This window comes from Anolis sagrei, chromosome 4 (genome assembly GCF_037176765.1).
Source record: "Anolis sagrei isolate rAnoSag1 chromosome 4, rAnoSag1.mat, whole genome shotgun sequence".
NCBI lineage: Eukaryota > Metazoa > Chordata > Lepidosauria > Squamata > Dactyloidae > Anolis > Anolis sagrei.
This window is the reverse complement of record NC_090024.1, coordinates 42578018-42605581: the sequence shown is the minus strand read 5'-3', so window position 1 is coordinate 42605581 and position 27564 is coordinate 42578018. Positions and strand designations below refer to the sequence as shown.

At 38.4% G+C, this 27564-nt stretch overlaps 1 protein-coding gene across 6 annotated transcripts in view; it reads right to left on the bottom strand.

The window, feature by feature from the left end:
- The window catches only part of STAU2 (staufen double-stranded RNA binding protein 2), a 194250-nt gene that overhangs the window by 69297 nt on the left and 97389 nt on the right, over positions 1 to 27564 (bottom strand). For 4 of the 6 annotated variants that reach the window (XM_060775483.2, XM_060775488.2, XM_060775485.2 and 1 more), the window contains exon 13: positions 19391 to 19504. The exons of 1 other annotated variant lie outside the window; for it this stretch is intronic. In XM_060775483.2, the coding sequence (XP_060631466.2) occupies positions 19391 to 19504 (114 nt within the window). Of the gene's footprint in view, positions 1 to 18319; positions 18490 to 19390; positions 19505 to 27564 lie in introns of those variants that run through there. One more of the 6 variants, XM_060775487.2, reaches the window with a different exon arrangement.

Below are 27564 nucleotides of genomic sequence, written 5' to 3'. Positions count from 1 at the left end.
TTTAGCGATTGACTACTGATCAAAGACACAAGCATATTATACTCCTTCCTCTTTATATTTTTGTGTTTGAGCCTTATTCTTACTAATGTCTGGGCTGACCAAAAATAGATTTGCTATGTGAAGCCAAGGGCAAGATGGCACCATTCCCATTCCATATAAATAAATGGATCAGACTAGGAGATGAATCTCACTTTGACACTGCTAATGGTATGAATGTCTTGTACTGGACCCAAGTGCATCTGTCTAATTTACAGCAGTGTTACTCTATATGGTCATCCACGGACCATGACCTTCCCTGAGTCATTGGCTACCACTCCTTGACAAATTTCTAGGACAAAGATATAACTGTAGATAATATTCACAAATATGGTACAGGAACAATAAGGAGAACAAATTCTGCTGATTGCTCCTTTTTTTTTTTTGGTCAGGAGCGACATGAGAAACTGCAAGTCGCTTCTGATGTGAGAGAATTGGCCGTCTGCAAGAACGTTTCCAGGGGACGCCCGGATGATTTGATGTTCTCCTATTAGATAGCTTGAGATGCACTGAGATAGGGAATACAGGATAGGCTAGATGGCACGCAGAATTGTGTTCTTTCACACCTTACCACTGCTCCCAGTCCCTCAGCATCTGTGTTTTGAGGAGGCCACCTCTATGTGCTTCATAGTCGTCAGAACAGCTATTGGAACTACTTCAGAATTCACACAAGACTGAATGTTACTCTTCTAATAAGAAAACAGACCAAACTCTTTAGCACAGAAAACTAGGCAGAGTCTTTTCCCCTGACCCTTAGTCTTCTAATTAGAGAAAATTTCTAGAAATAAGGAATATTCAGTCACGCAACTTCCAACCCTCGGTATGAAGTTATACAAACTTGGTGTAAACAAAATTGTAGGGCAAAATAATGTTATCTTGAACAAAAACTATCAGTTAGTAGGTCTCATTATATAAACAACTTGCGGATTTTTTCCCTGGGGAAAATAGCAATTTTTCATCAAAGGGTCAAGCTGACTTTGCAAAAGTAATTAGAGATTGTTCAAAACACTCCACTGCCACTTCATATATGAAAATAAATGGCTGCCAAGCATCACATACTCTAAGCTACCCTACATAAAAATCAAAGTCTTAAAAAGAAAGAACAGTGTTTTGTATGTTATATAGCTCTGCCTCAGTTCATTAAGGCTTTCTGCCATTGAATCTTACAAAGCTTGTCATGTTGTGTCTGTTTTCATCCCAATACAAAATATAAATAAGTGTAAACAATGCCATGTAAACATACATATATAGTAAAATAAACAGATATTTTAAAACATTATTTAAAAAAGCATTACCCAAAATCATAGTTCATGACCATTCTAAATTGTCTAAATTGTCATTGCACTATTCCATAGTTCTCTAGTGGGTTACTAACTGAATGCTTGGTCTCATACTCACATCTTTAGCCAATGTCTATAGCATGCCAGTTTGCGTTCATTAATTAAAAATACATAAAATAAAATCTAACAATTCAAAAGAAAAGAAATCCCTCACATTTTAATATATAAACTGTCTTCTCACTTTGCACCAATGTTTGCACCAATGACAGAAATGTGGATGTGACACCACACTGTGGATAAGTAATTATTTTAAAAAGTAAGGATACTAATTTGCAAATCATGCATATGAAATTAAAAACAAATCAAGGGTCTCAAATTTTGCTGTAAAATTTCACATTGTAAGACCTTCTATAAACAATCTTCCTGAGGAAGTTAAATCCACCGAACACATGGCAGAGTTTAATAATTTCCAAGTGCCTCTGAGTGTCCTGTCAAGCAGAACTAGAATGCAAAATTAGTTCAGTTTGATCATTCCAGCTGTAGTCTAATTTTTTTTCCATGCTACTGAACATGAAAGTGCAGCAGTAGCGCCTACCACTCTTGGTTTAAAAACTTATGACATGTTACCTCAGCACAAAGACTTGTTTAAATGTTATCCATATCATCATGAACCTGTATGTGCCATTGGCACTTTAAATTGAATCAGTAGAACAAAGGGTTATACAATCAAAATTTCCCACCAAATATAAGTATCCTTTCATATTCTAATATTCTAATACAATAGAGTAACACTAGAAGCAAATGGAGTATTGCTTTGCAAAATAACAACTCTTATGGAATTGTATAGGCAGAACTGCCAGTAGTATGCTATATTACATGATAGCTGATGGAACAAATGCATAGTCCATAGTGTACTGAGAAGACCTATCAACAAATGAAATTCTACAAAAAATATCTTTGGGAGAGGGGGAGTAATCTATGTGAGGAGGACCCCACTGCACCCCATACCCTCAATGGTTAAAGAAAACTAAATGTTGAGAGGGGGTAAAGGTTTTAATAAAACCACTGATGTGAAGGAAAGAAATTAAAAGCAATGAAAAGCAAGGAACACAAAACACGTTGTGCTGCTATCATCCTTATCAGATGGAAATAACTCTGATTAGAATGTTTATTTCAATTACAGTTTAAAGAATTTTGTGTTTGGACTTCATTTCTTGAACAGTAGTTATCAATAACATATTACAAGTCTCAAAAGCATTTTGGGACATGCCGAGTTAGCAACTAATTAAAATCAAGAATTACATTGAATTCTTTTTTATGAAAAAGGGTAACTTTATTTTTTCTTTTAAACCAACTATTACTTAAAATGGAATATTAACATCAACTTAGGCCATCTACATGGGCTTGAATATCCATGGAGCCAAGTCCCACCAGATACCAATGGCCCACTGTAATGGGGTGCAATGCAAAAAAAACATGCAAAAACTATTGGGCACACTCAAAGCGTATCTTTGCATCCCAGACCAGAAACAAAAACTACATGTGTTCTCTTTATGAAGCCACTGTCATCAAAATGTACTATATATCTCCTTGCTCCCTTGTATAGCCAGGGTAAGATTTTAAAACCCTGCTTCCTTTTCTCATAATATTTTAAAGACCCATGACTAGTACATATACAAATGGGTTTTCATATAGGAATTCCCTGTAGGCTCAAAATCCTCTAACATCTATTGTCCAAACTCAAGTTATTGTGGGAAGGCCACAATCAGGGTCCCACATGCAGTTCCCATTGGATTTTAAGGCCTTTGACAGTATAAGTGAGTTTCCCCTTGCCCCAGCAGCTCCCTGTGCAGTCTAAATACCAACTTCACAGATTGGGAACCCTACACATGCTTTTGTGTTTACAAATCTATACTCCTAGAGGTGTAATGGCAAACAGAAATGAGAAAAGGAACTCTAGCCGCATTGTGTTCTCGAAGGTTTTCATGGCTGTACTCATTGGGTTGCTGTGAGTTTTCTGGGCTGTATGGGCATGTTCCAGAAGCATTCTCTCATGATATTTCATCCACATCTGTGGCAGGTAATCTCAAAGGTTGTGAGGTCTGTTGGAAACTAGGCAAGTGGGGTTTATATATCTGTAGAACGGCCAGAGTGGGAGAAAGAACTTTTGCTTGATGAGGTAAATGTGAATGTTGCAATTGGCCAGCTTGATTAGCATTGAAAGGCCTTGCAGCTTCAAAGCCTGGCTGCTTCCTGTCTGTGGGAATCCTTTGTTGGGAGGTGCTAGTTGACCCTGAGTGTTTCCTATCTGGAATTCTCCTATTTTCTGAGTGTTGTTCTTTATTTACTGTCCTGATTTTAGATTTTTTAAAAAATACTGGTAGCCAGATTTTGTTCATTTTCATAATTTCTGTTGAAATGGACAAAGCGTATTATTTGAGAAAACAGAAATGCTGGACCCTCTAACAACCAACATTTAAGACTACACAGAGAAACCATTGAATTCCACAAGCATGTGGACAATTTCAACAGAAAGGAGGAAGCCATGAAAATGAACAAATGAATGGAGTTTGACAACATAAAGCTATATAGAAATAATGTTGTTGTGCATCTTCTATGTATTTTACTCTGTTTTATTGTAATTGTTTAGGCTTGGCCCCATGTTAACTGCCCCGAGTCCCTTAGGGGAGATGGAGGCGGGGTACAAATAAAAGTTGTTGTTGTTGTTGTTATATTATGGTCAGCCTTCTCTCCAAAGAATGCCGTGACCTGGGCAAACTACAAATCCCAGGATTCCATTTTAAATGAGCTATAGCAGTTAAAAGAGATCTCAAATTGCATTAAAAATAGCAACAGTCTATGTTACAGACAACCATTATATTCATTAAATCACTTTAGGCTTATTACCTGCTTCTTCTGTGGCTTACATTTAAGCACACAGAGAACATACTTAGCTATTTTGCATAGCAAGTAAATGCAATTGATTTTCTTCCTCAAAAGATTCATCACTATCATCATCCTAAATCTTCTTAATGCAGAGGGGATTGATTCAGAAAACCTTTATAGCACTTATAAAACTTGAAGTATCCGGTAAGTTGGAGATAAATGGGAAATTCAGGTTCTACTCAATAAGCTCACTGGACAAAGAACTTATGGTTCAACTCTATTTTTCTTCAAAAGCTCATTTTGTTTATGATTTTGGAGATTCTTATTTCCATGCAACTGCAGGCTCATTTCTCCCTGTAATTGTGTCTGCTGATTGAAGATGTAAACAGGCACAAAAAGGGCAAAGAAAGTCAACAGGATGGGGTTATTATTATTTATTATTAGAATGATTTATACCCTGCTTTATCTCTCCTGAAGGAGACTCAGGTGGCTTAACATAAAATATACAAATATGCAAACATTAAAACAAAATTAAATATGAACAATATTTTAAAAATTCACAACTAAAATCAATTAAAACATATTTAAAGTTAAAAGGAAAAAAATGGCTTCTCAGGTATGCAGGAAAATTTAGATTCTTTGGGGGAGGGGTATCTCCAATACTTGCAGGCTGTAAGTCTTGCAATGTCATCATATAGATTAAAGATTTCTCAGTTGATGGCACTGAATAAGCACTACTGGGGAGAATATAGCTACTAGTATACTGAGTGGAATGTGAGGAGCTTGAAAAGATGTTCTGGGGTGGGAAAGGGGAGCCAAACAAGCCTTCTACCCAATCAATCCCAGAAATTGTAGCCTATCTGAGCCAGAGAGTCACTTGAAAATATTTCCTAAACAGTTTCATTTAAAAAAAAATAGCAGGGCAAAAGTTGGGATTTGGACAAGTCCCTATTTCTGAACATGTACAAAAAGAGTACTGGAAACATAGCCAGGAAGGGAAATTAATGTACTATATAAAAGAAAATGAAACATAATACATAAATTTAAGGACAGGGAGAAGTGCCAAAAACAGAAAAGAAACATGACTTTTAAGATGTTATTGGACTTTTTTAAGCAAAACAAACTATTTTAATAAATACGGAAAGAAGCCAACAAACATCTCTGTGACAATTACAGAGATGTTATTACAATAGATTTTTTTACTATTAAAAATAATGGAGGGAAAGAATGCATGTTAGTTTGAAAGAAATGTTAACAAAGTATGTAGTCATTATTACAGAATAAAAATTCAAATAAGTGGTAGATTTTTTTAAAAAACCGAACTCACAATTGTGCCATGAAAAAAAAATATTTTTTTGCACTTTATACTTTAATAATCAATGGATTTGATGGCTTAGTACCTTTATTGAGCAAATGTACCACCACTATTACAGCTTTTAATTGTGTTCTTTTTCAAAAGGGGGTTGGGGGAAGGCAGGAAAGTTTACACAATAGAAGTTCTTTTCCTATTCCCAAATTAATTACTTTGAAATATCTCTCAGATTACATCAGTTTCTTACTTGCGGTCATGTAGTAAGATGGCATCTATTGTAGATCATTAGTGATGCATTAAATTAGTTGTTTACATTATAAAGTCTAAACATAGGAGAATCTTTTGTGTGAGGGGTCTTCAAAGATTCCTTCTCTAATAAAGCTTCCCCAAACAAGTAAAGTTGTCTTTTTTGTTTAGTTAATGCACCACTGGAGAACCTAAAGATGTGTAATCTTGTTGCCCTCTTATGACTGAAAGTAGTGGAACAAGAGGCGTTCCGGTGAGGAATTTATATTTGTATTTATTTTATATTTCCCCGAATAGGAGAACGCGCTCTAGCAGAACATTTTAAAGATTGTGGGTGTGGGTGGTTGTGTTTTTTATTATTATTAAAGGAAACATTTGTGTTTGCATGAGATGAGGAAAAGGAGACAGAGTCTGGGCTGATTTTGATTTATCCTAGGCTTAGTGCCTAGTAAGAACTTACGCAAGCAGACTTATATCAAAGTCAGTGTAACCGCTTTAGTACAGAAATACTCTAAATTAGGGTGGGGAAAGAGTGTCCCAGTGTCTCACATGCAGGTCCCAATCCCATTTTTCATAGTTGCCAAAAAGAACCCAAGCCTACCTTATTTATTTTTTTAGTCTGTTTATCAGCAAAAAGAAAACTCCCAAAGGATTGGAATGACTGCAAAATAGTGTCAATGTGACCTCTAATTTTTGCAAGGTGGTGCACTGAGGTTCTCAAGTGTGCAGTGCATATGTAAAATGAACTTCTGCCCCTGGAGACAGCTACCTACCTTTACTCTAAACTAACTTTAAAAGCAAAGATTTTGATTAATGCACACTTATATGGCAATAATAATAGGACAGAATGCAAAGGGCTCAACATCATCCCACTGACCCACTGTTATGGTAATGTGTTGCATTTCTGCCTAGGGATGAAAGGATGAACAGAACATACAACAAAACTTCTGATGCACTGCAGTGGTTAGTGCATTGGATTAGGGCTTGGACATCCAGTTTCAATCCTCCACCAAGCTGTGAAACTCACTGGGTGACCTTGGCCACCCACTCTCAGCTTGACCTATTTAACAGGCAATGTGTGAAATAAGTCAGGCAAGAGAATAGTTCGGGAGGGAGGCATTTACATAACACATACGTAAATGAATAAGTGAATAATCAATATAGTTGGGGTAGAATGGGCAGGGCATATGCCATGTTTTACAGATGACATTGTCCTATGTGAAGACTGGTTTAAGCCTCTCCAGAGATTTGGAGAGCTATATCTGTGCCATCATGCTTTCTCTTTGGTGATGTGTCACCTGGTCATCTCTGAGACCACTGGGGAATATTTTTTATGTTTTGATGGAATAGCATATTATATTGTTTTAAAGTTGTTTTTTCCTATAGTTCCTTTCAGATAAAACACATTGTGGGGCCAATTCCTTTTGAGGGATGCTGGGAGCTTGGGACAGGATTAGTGGGGATCCCCTAGATGCCACCAAACACCCCAGCATTGCACACAGGCCACACAATTCCCTTCCCTGCTGTAGATGATTTTCTCCCAAATCTCTATCCAGGATAACTAATTTTACTAGCAGTGGCTTTAAAAGCCGAAGAGTAAGGCTAGGTATACTTACTCCAAGGATAAGAATATTTTTAAAAACTCTATTAAAAGGGTTAAAATTTCCTCTTAGGATCACAAAGAACCAGGAGATTCCTTCTCCTTGTTGCAATCTTCACCAGAATATACTAGAAGTTCCAGAAGCAGCATCTCTAACCACATGAAATCTGGCTTGACATCGCACTTCAACAGGTGTTGAAGTTGCCAAAGAATAACTTGGGCTAAACACTGGTGCGTGCTGTAATGTATTTTAAAAAGCCGATCTTCAGAAATATTATGCATACAAAATTGCTCTGAGAATCTTCAAGGACAAATTATTAATGCATTTGAGTATTGGATTCAAAGCCTGAGCAGTGAATCATTTCTGATGCAAAGACTATTTTAGGATCACAGGAGCAATACCTAAAAGCTGATCTAATGATATCTATAATATAAAATCTTTTTCTGTCAGCTGTTCCGTGTTAGAGCCAATTTCAAGGTTGAGGAGTCTACCTTACCGGAAGTGATCAAGAGAAGATATCAGAAACACTCTTAACAATTTCTCAAGGGATAAATGTCATAACAAAAGCAACAGAGTCTGGGGTCTGGGTCCAACAAGTTTATTATATTATAAAATTATGTTGTCATTTATGTGTTTCACTGAACAACAAATCCTAGGATTCCATAGCATTGAACCATGACAGTTAAAATAGTGTCAAACTGAATTAGTTTAACAGTGTAGATGGACCTTTAGACACTGCCTTAGAATCATAGAATCATAGAGTTGGATGAGACTTCATGGGCCATCCAGTCCAACCCCTGCCAAGAAGCAGGAAATTGCATTCAAAGCATCCCTGACAGATGGCCATCCAGCCTCTGCTTAAAAGCTTCCAAAGAAGGAGCCTCCACCACATTCCAGGGCATAGAGTTCCACTGCTGAACAGCTCTCACAGTCAGGAAGCTCTTCCTAATGTTGATATGGAATCTCCTTTCTTGTAGTTTGAAGCCATTGTTTCGCGTCCTAGTCTCCAGGGCAGCGGAAAACAAGCGTGCTCCCTCTTCCCTATGACATCCTCTCACATATTTATACATGGCTATCATGTCTCCTCTCAGTCTTCTCTTCTTCAGGCTAAACAGGCCCAGCTCTTTAAACCGCTCCTCATAGGGCTTGTTCTCCAAACCCTTGATCATTTTAGCCACCCTCCTCTGGACACTTTCCAGCTTGTCAATATCTCCTTTCAGTTGTGGTGCCCAGAATTGGACACAATATTCCAGGTGTGGTCTAACAAAGGCAGAATAGAGGGGTAGCATGTCTTCCCTCGACCTAGACACTATACTCCTATTGATACAGGCCAAAATCCCATTGGCTTTTTTTGCTGCCGCATCACATTGTTGGCTCATGTTTAAGTTGTTGTCCACAAGGACCCCAAGATCTTTTTCACACGTACTGCTCTCGAGCCAGGCATCCCCCATTCTGTATCTTTGCATTTCATTTTTTCTGCCTAAGTGGAGTATCTTGCAATTGTCACTGTTGAACTTCATTTTGTTAGTTTTGGCCCATCTCTCTAACCGGTCAAGATCATTTTGAATTCTGTTCCTGTCCTCTGAGTATTGGCTATCCCTCCCAATTTGGTGTCGTCTGCAAACTTGATGATCACACCTTCTAACCTTTCATCTAAGTCATTAATAAAGATGTTGAACAGGACCAGGACCAGGATGGAACCCTGCGGCACTCCGCTTGTCACTTCTTTCCAGGATGAAGAGGAAGCATTGGTGAGCACCCTCTGGGTTCGTCCATTTAACCAATTACAGATCCACCTAACCATAGTTTTGTCTAGCCCACATTGGACTAGTTTGTTTGCCTGAAGGTCATGGGGGACCTTGTCAAAGGCCTTACTGAAATCCACGGCATTCCCCGCATCTACTCAGCTTGTAACTCTATCGAAAAAAGAGATCAGATTAGTCTGGCATGCCATTGTTTTTGATAAATCCGTGTTGACTGTTAGCGATGACCGCATTTGTTTCTAAGTGTTTGCAGACCACTTCCTTATCATTCTTTTCCAGAAGCTTGCCTCCTATCTTTAGCCACACTGTAATTATATCACAAGATACAATCGGTGCTATGACTGTCATCTGCAAACTTTCCCTCAAATACAGCATTTTAAATTATACACTTCTGAAGATTTGCTGCTCTTTCTTGAGAAGGAAGAACTAATGAGAGAAGCAGTGAAAATACATGTCACTGGTTTGCAAAATTCTACAGTCACAGTAGGGCACCTGGCTAGCGCAGCAGATTAAACTGCTGAGCTGCTGACCCAAAGGTTGACGGTTGAAATCTGGGGAGCGGGGTGAGCTCCTGCTGTTAGACCCAGCTTCTGCTAACCTAGTGGTTCAAAAACATGCAAATGTTAGTGGAGCAATTGGTATCGCTTCTGTGGGAAGGTAATGGCACTTCATGCAGTCATACAGGCCACATGACCTTAGAGGTGTCTACGGACAACGTCGGCTCTTCGGCTTAGAAATGGAGATGAGTACCACCCCTAAGAGTCGGACACAACTAGACTTAATGTCAGGGGAAACCTTTATCGTTATCTTACAGTGACAGTGTGTGAGGCTGTATACACAAAATTCCAACTGTACATAACCATATACAGATACACCCTATTGCTCTTTTGACAAACGCTGTGCCACTTTTATTTTAGCTGCCATGATTACAAAAAATGGCTACAGATGCTATTTGTACAAGAAAAATATGGGAGGGAAAAGTCAGCTGTTTTGCATGTGTGATCCAACCCACCACCATAAATAAAACTAGAAAAAAACTAAAAGTTTTGAAAGCAAAATGTTTCTGTTCCTAAGAAAAAGTTTTAAACAACATAATACCCAGTAAAGGGGGAAAATTACATAGGAAAAAGTATTAAAATATCTTTCCATGTAGTCCACATAACTAAGAAAAAGAGAGGGGAGCCTAAATAGCAACAAATACATTTCCTAACAATTAGAAAAAATGGAAACTGGTTTGCGCTCTATTTTCTTCTCATATGAACAAACAGAACAAGGCAATTGCATAATTCATTTTGGGATTTCAGACTTTCCTATCACTGTATATTGCACAATGAAGTATCATGGTAGATTACACAGCCCAACAAAAATAATTCTTGGTGTCTTGGTTTTTAGGCCTGTTCCTGGTGTTATTAGGGATGCTGATTCAGAATATTGCAGAGACTGCATCAGCTCTAGGTTCTTAGTGTGTTATCAAGATTTCTTATGGGTGAGATGAAGAGTGGTATATGGCACATGTTATGTATCTCAGAAACTAGAGCTGATAGGGGAAAACTGCTGCCATTTCTGGAATCAGTAGGTCAAATAAACCCCAAAACAGGTGTAACATATAAGGCACCAAAATGTGTGTTGACCGATGTTACAGATATTGAAAATGTTTTGAAGGTATATTATGTGAGTCAGTAAATATAATAATACAGCAGGTGGAAGTTCTGATTTATCCATGAACTCCAAATATAAATATGACAAAATCTTGGATACTTTTTCTTGGCTCATGATACTCTTTTTCTTTACTAAGAAATGGAAACTACATCATTCCAAAAGTAAATTTATTATATCAGCTAAAGACCTCATAATGCTGATGATGTGATTAGTCCTATTCTTAATAATCTTTAGGATGCAATTTATCTTTCTTTTATGATATTGTACGCTGAGTTGATGGCTGAATTTAGCTAGCCGTTGCAACACATGTAGTCAAAGTTTGTGTCCTCATAAGATTCACAAAAAGGACTGCACTGCCATATGGAAGACCTGCAATAGGGGGCACATATTCTACACTAATCCCTTAGCGTGAAGGGTGCTCGGATCAGCTCTATGGAAGTCAAACTACACACATAACTGTACTACTTTAATACAGTGCAAAGCCACTTAATGCGACCACGACACACAGAATTGGGGGCAGAATTTGAAGCAACTGCAAGTACACAGTGGGACCAGTGGCAATTGTTTACATGTCTGTTCTATGTTTTCTGGGCTCAGGCAGCCCAGGGACACAGAATGGTACTCACCATTCCCTTCTGTTATCCTTGTTGTAGCAGTCTCCAGATGCGACAAGGGTGCTGCTAGTTGCTTGCCGCCTGAAGTGAAGTTGGCTAGAATGACAAAGAGATCAGAGAAGCGAAGAGAGATAAGAGGGGGCAATACCTCCTCTCTTCCCTCTCCTATTATTCTGGCTCCCTGAACGATGTCACTCCAGGCAGCAACCAATCAGTAGGACCATGATGTACCTGGATACTGCTACAACAAGGGGAATGGGAGGGGATAAGAAGGGTGGACATCCAGAAGTGCTGAACTGCGTTCATCACCACTGGGTAGTGAAGACTCCTTCCCACTTCTGCAGCTATGTAAACCATTCAAGGATCGATCTAGCTAATGCAATGTGGATCTTCCCTGGGATAAGAGGTCAAGGTAGATATACCCAGGGAAACACATAGAAATAAACAACAGCACATAAAAACACAGACGGTTGTTGTACTCCTTTAACACCTCACTTATTTGCGATGTATGGGGATATATGGCTTGGAAGCACATACTATTTGTATGGGGGGGGGGAGAGTAAAACACTCTGTCAGTTGCTGCTGCTGCTGTATTATAATTTTAGGCAACAAAACCAAGGAATGGGACATTGCTTTAATGAATGGCTAACTATTTGGTTGTGGTAACAGTGTTAGCGGTGAGCAAGCAGCTGGACTTTGCAAAAACTCTGACAGCACAAAACAGGAGGGGCCTGGTTTGGAGGAGAAGCTGATGGCTTTAAGCCATCTGCCTGCTTCTCCTGCAGTGAGGCCATTCACCCCCAGTTTAATTTTAAACATCAGGCTAAATTATGAGGCTCTAAATTATGTTGGCATGAGACATCTCTTAGCAACTTCTCTAATAACCAGGTATTAGAAACAGTAGAACAACTTGTGCTCAAACTACCCTTCCCTTAGCAATCTCAGTTCTTCCTCTATGTCAGAATGACAAGGAAAGAAGAGTTTTTCCTGTTTTGAATCACTCAGGGATTTTCCTTCTGTCTAGGTGGAATTTCATCTTACGAGAAAAGTACCATGTAAAATTACTTAGTTGGAAAAAATGTTTGGTAAACTTGGTAAATATTCTTTGTCACTCTGTAACTCTACAGAATTTTACAATCACCATCACTGATTAACTATGCTAGAAACTGTAGTCCAAACAAGGACTTTCTAAGTTCTATTAGCACTTGGTCTCTAAGGTTCTATTACTGCTGGAATATCAGGTAGACTTTGTTTGCCATTTCATATACATACATATATACGTGCATTCTAATTTGCATTGCCAATTGTATTTGACCAGAAGATAGTAATTACAAAATCCTATACACATGGCATTAATAATAGCAAAGATAACAAATACAATTTTTGAAGAAGTTACAAGGTGAATTTATAAGGGATTCTCAAAGCAGGCAATAAAATACAGGATGTTGAGCCTATGTAACAAATGGGAAATATAGAAAGAATGGGATGTGTTTTTAAGTGTTATTAACTGATGTCTGCAGACCACCTGTTCGTAAAATCTAAAACCAGTCTACAATGAAAATAAACTTATTTAAAGTTAATTTTTAAGTTATTCTTTCTTAACTTTCAGATATCAATTAAAGGATGCCATTAACTAGGATGTGTGCACTTTGATTTATTTGCATTGCAGCATTATAATGTGGGAAGGTCTGGCCAGAGTATAAAGTTTTAGTATTACTACAGTCTGAAGCTTATTTTATTTTTTCACCAGTATTCTACATTTCGGTCATAAAAGTGTTTAAGATGTCAAATTTTAAAAAAAATATGGACTAAAACATGATTTTGACAAAAATACCAGATAAACAAATTAAAAATGAATGAAAAGTAAACAAGGAGTCTTAAGTGTAACTCAGAGCATAATAAAAAAAGTCTTAGCTAGTAACCAACCAGATAATCTATTTCTTCCAAAACAGCTCTCTAGCTTACATGACAAGGATCTATTTGCTGGAAAAAGAACCACAGAAAGGTATTCAACTTTTTGTTCATGGAAGAAAATTCCAGAATCTGAGAGTAGGCACCAAAAAAGGCATCCTGACCAGACATGCCCATAAAAGCAATGGGATCAAGAAATGGGTCTCTCACAATGATCTTAAAATCTGAGTAGATAAAATTTACAACAAAGTGTGGCTTTGAAACTTGTCTACATCACAATAACTAGACCCAGTATATGCAAAATGATTGTATAATTCAGATACTATGCAGTCTTGTTTATCCAGGTTAAACCCATCATATGGGATCATAAAATTTCATTGAGTGACAAGTGGGAGAAAAAAAACTGTATGACAAATAGCTTCTTGGCAAGATAACAATTATTTCTTACATGGCAAAAACCAAACTATTGTTAGGAATGCAAAATGATCAAGGAAATGATACATGTGTTTTTCTGGGTGGAACAGATTTATATAATTCTAAAATTGAGCAATTTCTCAGAGCAAAGGAAAAACTGGTTAAACTCGGAGATCAGATCAGTTAGCTGCAGAATTGAATTTGGTCCACAATTTACTTAAACTATTTGCTGAACCTGAAAAAGTTCCTTTTTTGGTCCACAGTTTCCAGAATTGCTCAACCAGTATGCCCAGTCATCTCTTGTGTGTACAGCCATGTCAACATCCTGGAGACTCGTTGGCAGTAAGAAAACATAAATTTCCAGGAAGGAGGGAAGTGGATAATAATGAAATTAAATGGAGAATATTCCTTTCAATAGATTAGATGTATAGAAGAAAAGATCAATCACAAATTATAGGGGTTTGGCAGCTACAGCATTGCTGTCTTTGAACCTTGCTGAAATCTCCCTTCGCTTCAAAACTGCAGAATCCAGTAAACAAACAAATCATCCTCTCAACTTCTACTATTTCTATCTTTCCTGAAGATATTAAAAAGTGCAAGGGCTGTTCCAACTTTTATGGTTTCAGTTTCTAGAAGAAAAGCATAAAATCAATCATTTCACTTTTTAGCCAGGTTATTTTCTGATGAGCTCTTAAAGAATCAAGGCTGAAAAAAATAATTATTGGATTAAAAATAAATTTTATTTATTTTTACAGCACACAGTGTCTCTGCAATTTCACACACCACAGTTTCTCTGCAATTCACAATGTCAAACGTATTTGATCAAGACAATTAAAAACCCCACATAATATAACATTTAAAACCAACACAGAATAACATTTAAAATAAACACAAGAGTGTCAATAAAATTGACTTTAAAAACCCTTGTGGCATTACAATGTTTTTGCCATTTCAGGAAGAGAAAACATTCTTCCTTACTTTCTTTTGGGGCAAATTCTATAACTGAGGTGTTAGTGGCATGGTAACCCATGTTCTGCCAGCTACCCACAACAACTTTTGTGACAGTTTTAGTTTATTAGTTGAAATTAACTCTGAAACAGAGAGATATGTGATCTGGTTTGTTGTCGGTTTTTTTCGGGCTGTATGGCCATGTTCTAGAGGCATTCTCTCCTGACGTTTCACCTGCACTTTGGCAAGTATCCTCAGAGGTAGTGAGGTCTGTTGGGACTAGGCAAAAGGGTTTATATATCTGTGGAATGACCAGGTTTATATATCTGTGGAATGACCAGTTATGTGATCCTTTAAGTAATCTGTGCTCAAGCCTCTAAGGGATTCTAGGTTAAAGCCAAGACTTCGAATTGAGCTGAAATCCTTTAGACTATTTCAAATGTTTTATGCAGGGATCATTGATATTTGCTTTAACTAGGTATCTCAGCATCATAATGAATCAGGATCATCTGTCCCTGCACAACTGCTTCTATTGCCAGTAGGTCCCAACAATTCAGATCAGCTGCTGTGGTTTCTGAGGGGCAAAATACCTGGCATGATTAGAACGGTTGAAGATAACAACCTTCTCAAGCCTCCTGTATTTAATGTTATGCCTGTTTAATAAGGTGTTGTTTTATTTCCTGAAGTGTATGTCTTCTTTAGTTTGCAGTTTCTTTAGCTCTATGTACTTGAAACAGTGAGAGGGGCTGCAGATCATGTGACTGTTTGGAATGATTTCAAACATGTTGACAGTTGAGGAATGACAGTTAAGGCTTGAGTCAGTTAGAATACAGAAGCCAATGTTAGAAGTTAGAATACAGTTAAGCCTTGAGTCAGCTTGAGTACAGAAATCTGTTTTTCAGTCAGATATCAGTGTAGGAAGTTAGAAAACTGTTGATGCATAAATTCTTTGAAAATAGACTCTTATGAAAGAGAACTGTACAGAGCAATATAGTTTTCTGAAGAGATTGAAAAAGACAATAAGTGAAAGATACAAACTGAAAAGTTTTAAAAGTTTAACCTAACAAGAAATGTGCTTGTATATTTAAATATATGAAGTTATGAGTAAACAAACATTCTTTTTTAAAAAGAAGTCTATTTAAATTTTTGCTGAGAGCACTGAATAGAAACAAGTTATTTATGAGCCCAGCAATTATCCATTACTCATTAAACTAAAGGAACACTTCCATAACTCTGCTACCCAATAGGTTATAATCCTAACAGGTCATAATCCATAATCCTCAATAGGTTGTGATCCTAACAGGTAACCATCCTTATCCCAATAAGAATCATTTAATGGATGCCTGTATCTTTATTGTTTTATGGATAACAAAATAAGCTTGATCAAAACTCAGCAATAATGAAGACTGATACTGGGCAACCATGATCAATCCTATAACATCTCAGATTGGAGCTCTATTTAATAAACTAGGCAACATTTAAAAAACAAAAACAAAATTCTAGTAATATTATCTTAGTGATATTTTCTCATGAAGTTTTAATATAACTGGTTCATCTAATGATTTAAAAATATGTTTTTGCAACTGTTAAACATATGTCATCCCCAGAGTTTGTTTTTATTGCAAAATGCTCCACTGAAAAAGATAGCCAACTCTGGCAGCGTTGCTCACAATTAATGATAATATAATTAATATATCGCTGTATCAATTGTACAACCTGTGTAGGTACTCTTGAATCTATCTTTTAACTGCAGGCCTGGATACCTTCAATAGCTTAGAGTGTTTTTTTATATGTGTCACTTGGGATGCCAGTTGGCTACAGGGATAAATTATCTACAGGGATAATTTACAGGGGCTAAGAAAGACCTAATTATCTACAGGGATAATCTACAGGGGCTAAGAAAGACCTAATTCTGTGACTGTTCTCTTACTTGGTGAACTAACATGTTTTCTTCCAGACAGCATTCTCCCATCTAGGTTAAAACTTTGTGGTAAAACCAGACACTAGAGATGGATCTTATAAAAATAGTTTTCAGTCAATCCTTTGAGAGAAGTTAAGTAACTCCCAATCAAAGTGGCTAAATGTGCAAATGAGGATTCTACTTTAAATTAGGATGAAGCATTCCTTGCTCATTTTGAACACCAAATTAAAAAAAAAACCATGGAGATTTAGTAATAATCATTCACCCCTACCATAATTTTTAGGAAGTGAATACATTACAAAAATATGTCTTAAAATCCCAAACTCTTGATGCATACACATTCAGCTGATGTTTTGAGAAATGCAGAGCTACTGCCCTCCAATGCCTCCTATACTTTCTTCCTCATTCCACATAAGGAACGACAAACTTCATCATGCTGTATATTTTCCTACTTGCACCTCACATTACTAACTGTTGACAGAAAGGACAGTGCGATGGATGTTGTACATATGCATTGGGTTTACCTAGCTCTTACGATGATACAGGAAAGACTTATGGATTGGTAGCATTACCTCCCCTGCAGTCTAACTCTAAACCCCTTGATTTACATTCTAAATGCATATGGGATGTAATTAATAATGCACTGGTGCAGAAGAGATATTAAATTCTATACAAATGGATAGTTTTGGTATGCTTCGTGCCAGAGAAAGCTTAGCTGTTCCCAATGAAATGCAAATACGCTGTCATATATTTCCTATACATGAAGCAATAGAGAAATTAACTTAATATGAAACAGAAGACAAAGAACAAGAACAGGGTTGGTGTATTATGGTTTATATATAACCGTACCAGGAACAGGGCTGGCAATCAGAAATAACAGACTGTAATCTGCTAGGCATATGTAAAACATACTGGATGACTATCATAACTGAAACATAATGACTAAAGGCTAGATTTTGCATGGTGAAAGGTGAAATTCCTTAAATCTGCAGCTTACAATTTGACAGCCAAAAGTGTCATTGAAAAATTTTCTGGTGAGTTAACAATATCTTAGATATATATCCTGTATTTATCACTGTAGTTAGCATGATGGAGCTACCATTCTGAACACTGGTAGATCAGCAAAATGCCATGAGATGTCAGAAGGCCATAAAAATTTCTTAAAGCATAAACCAGCATAATTTATGCATCAAGAGGTCTAAAAATGACCTCAGTGTGAATGGTTGTAAAAGAACCAAAATATTAGGCATGATTAAGAAAGAACTTGCAAATGAATCACAATGCCATTTTATAACGAGCTGCCTCAGATTAAGCTGATGTAGAGATGTTATATAACATAAAACTACACAAAGAGATTCAAATGTGGATGCTTTCTTGGTCTAGAGATTTGTATTCCTTACTATCTCTGGAATATTCTTTTTCATATGTGGTGGGAGCAACCAGAATGATTAATAGCCAAAACAACTATCTTATGATGAAAAGCTGAAAGGAGATGAACTTTGTCCAGAGTAAAGGCAACTAAAATAATTCAAGACTCAAAGGTTATTAAATGGCTCAATAGGTGCAGAGAGTTCTACATATGAGAAAATGCATAAATAAAGTACCAAAGGGGAAGGGAAGGACATAATAAATGTAAAATGCATAATTTATTCTCCGGAAATATGTTTTTCAATCAAAATTTATCTTTGATTTATCTAAACCTTCAGTTTTTCAGTAATCCTTTTCTTCTTCCACTGATTTATACTTCTATATATTTGCTTCTTGTACTGACTTATGCGGAGCCCCCGGTGACACAGTGGGTTAAACCACTGACCTGCTGAACTTGCTGACCGAAAGGTCGGCACTTCAAATCCTGGGAGCGGTGTGAGTTCCTGCTGTTAGCCCCAGCTTTTGCCAACCTATCAGTTTGAAAACATGCAAATGTGAGTAGATCAATAGGTACCTCTTCGGTGGAAAGCTAACAGTGCTCCATGCAGCTACATGACCTTGGAGGTGTCTATGGGCAACGGCAGCTCTTCGGATTAGAAATGGAGATGAGCACACCGCAGAATCAGACATGATTAGACTCAATGTCAAGGGAAAAGCTTTACTTTTTTTTACTGACTTATGCATCTTTTAATATAAATGTAATATTTAGGTGTTCAAATACGATTAATTAGTCGTCACTGTGGATTCAGATTAAATGTGAGTTGAAAGGAACATCTTCAGGCCTCCTGTTGATATATGGAGACTCCATGGACTTTATAAGGTTTTCTTAGGCAAGGAATACTTAAAGGTGGTTCTGCCAGTTCCTTCTTCCTAAAGTTCACAACTTTCATTCTGGGTGTTCTAATATCTAATTATAACAATGACTGATTCTTGTTAGCTTTCAAGATTCAACAGGATCTGATACCTTTAGGGTAAATACCTGGCCTATTTTATTTTGGAAGTCTATGGTTTCCAGAGAGTACAAGAATCCTTAGGCAATTCTGAAGTGGTATAAGGGCTACAAACTACTCAGCCAGCATATGAAGTATTAGATCTGAAATGCTCACTACTATGTGTCAAAACAACAAATAATCTTAATACTGGATTTTAATACAAAAAAGTAGTAAGATGCTCTGGCTTTTACGTCAAATAATAATAATAAAATAATAGCAAATAATCTCTTTTGCCTAATTTCTGCATACATTTTTAAAAACAACTATTTTATATGCCTAAAATATCTATTTGTGATATTGAAATGCTCTCTTTGGCACAATTTGTAGAAACTAATAGCCAAAAAATTTGAAACAAGTAGCCAATTAAGTCTATTTGTACCTGATCGTGGCTGTCTTCAGTGGTGCTTCCAATACCATGGAAAGTCATCTGCACAGGAGACAATGTCAAACAGGTCATGCATTCTTTTCCATTTTGTCTGTCACTGTAATGTACCTATAACAAAACAGGATACACCATGTTGATAAGATCAACCAAAGTGATTCCTAATAGCAAATTCAGAGTCCTGAAGGACTAAAAATGTCTCAGTCCCATCTCCATTTTGGCCTAATTAGAATATCACGACTAGAGTTTTAACTCAGGAAGAGAAAATGATCCATGGTTGAGAAAATCCCCAAACTACATGTTAAGCAGGAAGATAAAGGCAACTATTAACAGCAGCCAGTACTGCTAGCTGATCTAGCCCATAGGAAAATATAATTTGTAATCTCTGTGGTGAATACCGCCGGCCACAATACTAATGGCAAAGAAGCAATCACTGAATGCCTTCTTCTCTTGTTAACATTCTGGTAGGTAGTTCTATGTCCCAACGGGTGACTCTGAGTGGACTACGGAGATAGACAGCTGATGATCCTTACTTCCAACCCTAATCTGGTCTTTTGGCAAAGCAAAGTTATCCAGTGTTAACTGATTTCAGAAGGTGGAATAAACTCTTCTGATAATGCTGACAACTGGTCTAACTACAGATGAGATCTTTAATATGCATGTGCAGCAACATGAATGTTTAAATTATGCATAGATATTTATTTCACTCAACACTTGATAAAAGTTTTCTGGACTCTTTCGCATATCCTCCCCATCGCATGCACATTAAACAAGTCCGTTAAATTGCTTGTGGCTCTCTGCCAGGAAAGCCATAATACTTAACTCAGAAATGAAACGAGACTCTTCTTGTACACAGTAGCTTTACTCTGAATAATCAAAAGAGATGTGAGGACATCTGACTTTGAAATCTAAACAGAAATTTTGTTATTATAAAAATATGTTTTGGGCACTGTGTCTCCAGTATTTAGCAGGTTATTCCAGTGGCTTTTTCTACTTTGTCAGATTTTCCAGTAGGGAAAAAAACAGCGTTGTCTCCGATTCCTGGAAACAATTTTCCCATCTGCATTTATAAATTCTGCAAATTCAGTAGAATTGCTCCCCTCATATTGGAATGATTTCTCCCTCCCTTGTATTCAGTCTTTTAAAAATTATTTATTTGTATACCACTGTAATATTTTTTTTGTATCGTGGTTCCTTTGTTGCTTCTTCTGTTCTAATATTTAATATTCAGATGCTGACTTAGACTTTTATTCACATTATAAAATGCTATTAATTGAATCAGCATGAATAATGTACTCTGATGTTGTAAATAAATGGGAAAATACCAAGTTAAAGACACATATGCCCCCACACCAGACACAACTGTGATTTACTTTTTGTAGTGAAACCAGCAGAACTGCCAGACAACAAAAAATGAACAATTTTGTCCATCTAGTCATTATTCCCAAGCAAGACACACACCTCTTCTTATTACAAGGAATGCGTGTGCGAGTATGTGTGTAGTAAAAGAACAATTCCTAAATATTACTAACACATTTTTTTCATTTGCAACTCAGAGACCTGAAATTGGTTTCAGAGACTCTTTTGATTTCAAAGAACTGTTCTTCTTGCCGGGATATCAGATAACATCCACTATCTAAACTACAATCTTTTGTTGTTAGTGAAACAGAAATCCTTTTTCAGTCACTATATCTTTAACTCTGGCTATTGTTGTTAGAAGGCAATTGTGCCAGTCTGCATGAAAACAATCTGGTGATCGCTTCAATGTCATTTATCGGTAATTTCAGATGTTTGGTTGAACTCGATTTCAATGGTAGCCACTGGTTTCCATGCCAAAAGGATAAGAATGATGCTCTGGGTTTTAGTTCAATCTTTGGATGAGCTATCCAAGGTGCTGAACCTATCTCCTCTCCCAAAAAGAGGTTCGGTACCTTTGAAAGTTTGGAATACAGCCCCAAATGGACTCACCTCACCATTGACAGAGGCCACCAGTCTCAAATGCTTGACTTACAATTATTTTTCTCTTTCTTTTTAAAAATCTATTAATTTTAACATAATCTAATTCACAAAGCAGTGCATATTCAGCAAGAGAGAGAAAGAAAGAAGAAATTAAATGGAAGAGGAAAACAAGAAAAAGTAACTAAGATTGTGTTTATGGTTTAGATGCCTGTTGCCCATTCCTTTACATCAGTAGTTCCCAAATTTTGGCCCTCCAGGTGCTCTGGACTTCATCTCCAAGAATTCCTTACAACTGATTAAGATGGCTGGAACTTCTGGGAGTTGAAGTTCAAAGCACATGGAAACTAAAGGTGGGAACCATTGTTCTATTTATTTTATTTATTTATTTACTGTACTTGTATACCGCTATTTCTCAGCCTAGCTGGCGACTCAACGTGGTTTACAACAAAATACCAAATACAATAGTCAACAGTATACAATTTAAAACCATAAAAACATAATACACAATATTGGTACATCAATAACAATCCAATGCATCTCCTGACTAAAATCGTGATCCAGTTTTGTCGTCCATATTACCAATCCTTTAATCATCACATTCATTGCACCGAATTAACCAAATGCCTGTCCGAACATCTAGTGATGTCAAACCTCCAGTTCCTATTTATTGCCTCAATGGGATATGGAGGCATTCCAGACCTCTTGAAAACTGTGTTAGCAGAACACTATAGTTGTAGGTTGCATGCCTGTAAAATTCAGAATTTCTAATATGTATCTGGACATCACAAGTTTATACTCATGATTAATATAGATGGAGTGCCAGTACCATATCAAACGTACTGTCAACAATCTGTTTCCTGCTTCTCGTGTATGTGTTCATTCCTTTGATATTTACTCATTGCTGTCACTCACTTGATGAATGAGTGGGTATATTATTTGATGTGTTGCTGCATAAAAAGTGTTTGTCTGAACTTTGTTTGTCATTGTGGGGATGGTTGTGACTTACCCACTCAGAAATCAAAGGATGAAAGCAATGTCTTTTAAATGCCAAGACTGAATTTTATTATTTTTCAAAAATATTTTAATGATAACTTAATGCAGTAGCCATTGTAAACTGTATCAGAAGTACACCAGGGGGAGTGGTTTTACATCCCACTGACAGATCTGTTTCCTGTTGGGGCTCACAGAAGTGTTGCCTTGTTCCCTTCATACAGTTCAGATTGAGTCTTAAACACTGTCACTGCTCAATCCCTTATATCACATTGTGGAGGGAACAGAATAGAATAACTTTACTGTCATTGTATATTGTACAATGAAATGAAATGCTTTTCCCAGCACACATCACAAAGCAACACAACCATCCCACCACCCTACAGCCTCCAATGCCATGTCAATGCAAAACCATGGAGTTCAGTATAGTTACAGCTCTAGAATAACAGCTATCTCTCATTCTTTTTGGCCTTGTCTTTGTCACCCTGTACTATCTGCCAGGTGATAATAAGGTGTTTTTTTATAACAATTGCCAGGTGAGATGGGTATTTAAGAATGTCCTGAGCTTTCATAAGGCTGCAGAATCTATAAAATTCTTCCAGAGAAGGGAGAGGGCAACCAATGATTCTCTGTGCAGTAGTGGTGACCCTTTGGAGTGCCTTCTTATCTGCCACTGTGCAGTTACCAAACCATGTGCAGATGCAATGGGTTAGGACACACTCTCTCTATAGCACAGTGGTAGAAAGTCATTAGCAGTTTTTAATTGAGTTGTTGGTTACTTAAATGTCTTAGATAGAACCATCTCCGCTGAGACCTCTTAACCAATGCTGCTTTATTTATTTATTTATTTATTTATTATTCGAATTTGTATGCCGCCACTCCCCTGGGGCTCAGAGCTGCTTACAAGAACAGGCTAAAATCGAACACAATTTAAAAACAATTTAAAAACAGCAATATCAAAGATCAAAGGCCTGTAGAAACAGATATGTCTTACATGCCTCCTTAACAGTGACACCCAAGGACTTAAAACTGGACACCTACTCCACTTGGTCTCCATTTATGACCAAGGGTTGAATTTCTGATCTATTCTTTCTGTAGTCCACTATGTGCTCCTTGGTCTTATTGATGTTAAGAACCAGATTGTTGTCCCTGCACCACGAGAGCAGCTGATCCACCTTATCCTGATAGGCAGACTCATCCCCTTCAGATATAAATTTATTTATTTATTTATTTATTTATTTATTTATTTATTTATTTCTGGTATTTCTACCCTGTCACTTCTCTATCCCCGAGGGGGAGGCTTAGGACGACTTACAACAGGCACTGATATGATGCCAATACAAACAATTCAAATAATACAATCCCAATTGAACATAAGTCATAGTTAAAAACACTACATAAGCAATGATAAAACAGTACAAGCAATAAAAACAGCCTCATAAAACCCATCACTGTTGTATCATCCACAAATCTGGTAATGATATTGCTATGGAGCAATCATATGTACAAATTATAAAGCAGAGGACTCAACACACATTCTATGGCATCCCAATGTTGAGAGTGAGAGCTGAAAAGGTATGATTACCTAATCTAACCCTCTGGGAATGTCCAGACAAGAAGTCCATTATCCAAGAACAGTTTGAATATGACAATCCAAGATCCACGAGAATCTGTTCATTTTGGGAATTAGATATTGTTTTGATTTTAGGGACAATGTCCAGCTTAACCTCTATTTTCTGTATTTGGCATTACTTTACCTTCAAGCCCCTGTTCTATATTTGCGGCAGCTGTGCTTCACTATAATAAACCAATTCACACAAAGGATTCAGCTAGAAATAAGAGACACAGAAAATGCTACTGTATTGAAAACATTGTTTGAGGTTCCCCCACAGCCTCCAAAACATTTCTGCCCTCATTTGAAAAGAAAAAACCCCATGCAGCAGAAACTAAGAATAAAATTTTTTTCAGTGAGGAGAATCATTCTTAAGAAGTGGGTATTTATTATTTACTAGCTGTGCCCTGCCACGCGTTGCTGTGGCCTTTAGTAAGAGTTTTGAAGTCTCTGCCTGGCCTCTCTTCCTTCCTTCCCTTGCTCTCTTTCCCTCTCTCTCTCTCACACACTCCTTCCTTTCCCCTCTTTCTCTCTTTCCCCCTTTCTCTCTCTCACACTCCTTCCTTTCCCCTCTTTCTCTCTCTCTCTCCCTCTTTCTCTCTCTCTCACTCCTTCCTTTCCCCTCTTTCTCTCTCTTTCCCTCTTTCTCTCTCTCTCACTCCTTCCTTTCCCCTCTTTCTCTCTCTCTTTCCCTCTTTCTCTCTCACACTCCTTCCTTTCCCCTCTTTCCTTCTCTCTTTCCCTCTTTCTCTCTCTCACACTCCTTCCTTTCCCCTCTTTCTCTCTCTCTTTCCCTCTTTCTCTCCCTCACACTCCTTCCTTTCCCCTCTTTCTCTCTCTCTTTCCCTCTTTCTCTCTCTCACACTCCTTCCTTTCCCCTCTTTCTCTCTCTCTTTCCCTCTTTCTCTCTCTCTCACACTCCTTCCTTTCCCCTCTTTCTCTCTCTCTTTCCCTCTTTCTCTCTCTCTCACACTCCTTCCTTTCCCCTCTTTCCCTCTCTCTTTCTGTCTCTGGCAACCCTCCTTCCTCCCCCTTCTTTATGCTTGTGTGTAAACTTGAGTATTTTGGCCATAGTTGGCCATAGGGGTTCAGTGTGGCATGTTTGCCCTAATTCTGTCATTGGTGGGGTTCACGATGCTCTTTGAGTGTTGGTGAACTGTGAATTCCAGTGACTACAACTCCCAAATGTCAAGGTCTATTTTCCCCAAACTTCATCTGTGTTCATAGGTGAACTACAACTCCCAAACTCAAGGTCAATGCCCTCCAATCTTTTCCAGTGCTTTCTGTTGGTCATGGGAGTTCTGTGTGCCAAGTTTGGTTCATTTCCATCATTGGTGGAGTCCAGAATGCTCTTTGATTGTAGATGAACTGTAAATCCCAGGAACTACATCTCGCAAATGACAAAATCATAATTGTTTGAGTGATGGTCACTCCTTCTGTTGTGAGACGTTGTGTTGTGTTGTGGAGCCTCCCCTTCCTTTCCCCCCCCCCCCGCCTTTCCCTTCCCTTCCCTTCCCAGCACTCGCCTCTTTTCCTGTTCTTCCGTCGTCCCTCCCTCTGGCCGGAGTCGTCCAAAAAGGCAAGAAGGAAGCGGGCGGCAGGGGCGCGGCTTAGGCAACAGAGGCTTTGTGCGGGGCCTAGCTTTGCACGAAGCCTCTCTCGCCTAGAGGGGAGGGGAGGGAGAAGGAGGGGGAGGAGGTGAGATTGGGGAAGAAGAAGGAGGAGGTAAGAAGGAGAAGGTAGGGGTGGTGAGTTAGCGGCGTGTGTGTTTGTGTGGAAGGCAGGGGTGTTTGTTACCGGCGTTTGGTTGTGTTGCGGAGAAGGGAGGGGGTGTGCGTTAGCGGCGTGTGTGTTTGTGTGTTGCAGGGAAGGGAGGGGTGGTGAGTTAGCAGCATGTGTGATTGTGTGGAAGGCAGGGGGGTTTGTTACCGGCGTTTGGTTGTGTTGCGGGGAAGGGATGGTGTGTGTGTTAGCGGCGTGTGTGTTTGTGTGTTGCAGGGAAGGCAGGGGGGTTTGTTACCGCCGTTTGGTTGTGTTGCGGGGAAGGGAGGGGGTGTGTGTTAGGGGCGTGTGTGTTTGTGTGTTGCAGGGAAGGGAGGGGTGGTGAGTTAGCGGCGTGTGTGTTTGTGTAGAAGGCAGGGGGGTTTGTTACCGGCGTTTGGTTGTGTTGCGGGGAAGGGAGGAGGTGTGCGTTAGCGGCGTGTGTGTTTGTGTGTTGCGGGGAAGGGAGGTGTGGTGAGTTAGCGGGGGGAGGGGTTGTTACCGGCGTTTGGTTGTGTTGCGGGGAAGGGAGGGGGCGTGTTTTACCAGAGCTGCGTTGGAGGAGGGAAGGAGTGTTTCAGGGCCGGAAGGGGTGGGAGGAAGTTGCGATGCGTGTGTGTGTGTTTGTGGCGGCGACGTGTTCGTGCTGGGCGAGGGAGGGAGGGAAGTGCCGTTCGGCCGTTCGGCCATGTGTGCGCGCGCGCTGGGGACTTTGCGGCAGTGCGCATGCTCAGTTGTTTTGCCACTTTGTGAGTGTGTTGTTGTGTTGTTTGTAATTGTGAGTGGATTAGTTTGTACCGAGTGGGTTGTCCTAGGGCCATGGCAATTTTGGTGCAGTTTCGTTGTGGGGGTTTAGAGTTTACCTGTCCGGTTGAACCAACCTAACAGATTTATATATATAGACTAATGCTGCTTATAAATAAGTATAGTTTACTCACTCTATTGGAAAATCACATTAGCTTTCCATTGACCAGATATCAACAAGAGTACAAAAAGCTAGTTATTTGGAAGACATTTTTTCCCACACCACAGCTTAGAGACTCACAGTTTGAAAACACATTTCTGTCCAGTTGAATGCTTTCTTCCCTTAACATTTATTAGCTTTAAAAATTATTTTAAAAGTCATGGGTGACAGTGGAGTTCATGTATTCAACCCTTGAAACATACCCTGTATGATTCAAAGCACCAGCAGGAGCTTCAGAAGGAGAGACAGAAATAAACTGGTAATAAAATGCCCCCATGTCCTTCAATGCACAAATCTCCAGAACTGACAGGCCACTGGCATTTGTTAGGAAAAGACTCTGAAAAAATAATGTGTCCCATATTTATTTAAAGTAATGAAAATGCTTTCCCCTAGTGACTACTTCATCCTCATTAATTTAAAACAGGCCTAGATTTAGCTTAGTGCAGGGCTGGTTTGAAAGTAGAAGAAACCACATACAGTGACTCAGTGTAGCAATATTAATAGGGATACCAAAGGAACACCTGTAATCCAGCAAGTATACACCATGATCATGTGGCAGATTTAAGTCTTTGAAAGCATCTATAAAAGCGTACAAAACAAAAACATTAGTCTGTTTTGTGCTGCTGAAGTAAATATGTTGGTGATGCTGGTTCTAAAATAGGAGGTAGCCAAATGTGTCCACAGGATGCTGTGGGACTGCAATTCCCAGCATTCCTCACCATTCTCTGAGGCTAATGAGAGTTCCAGTCCAAACAAAATCTAGACGGCTCTCCTATTCAAGTCCTGTCTTAAAGATATGGGGTTTGGTAATCTGTAGTAAAAAAACAAAACAAAACCCAACATGATTTCTATTATGTGAATGACCCATAAGAACTCCCTAGTTTG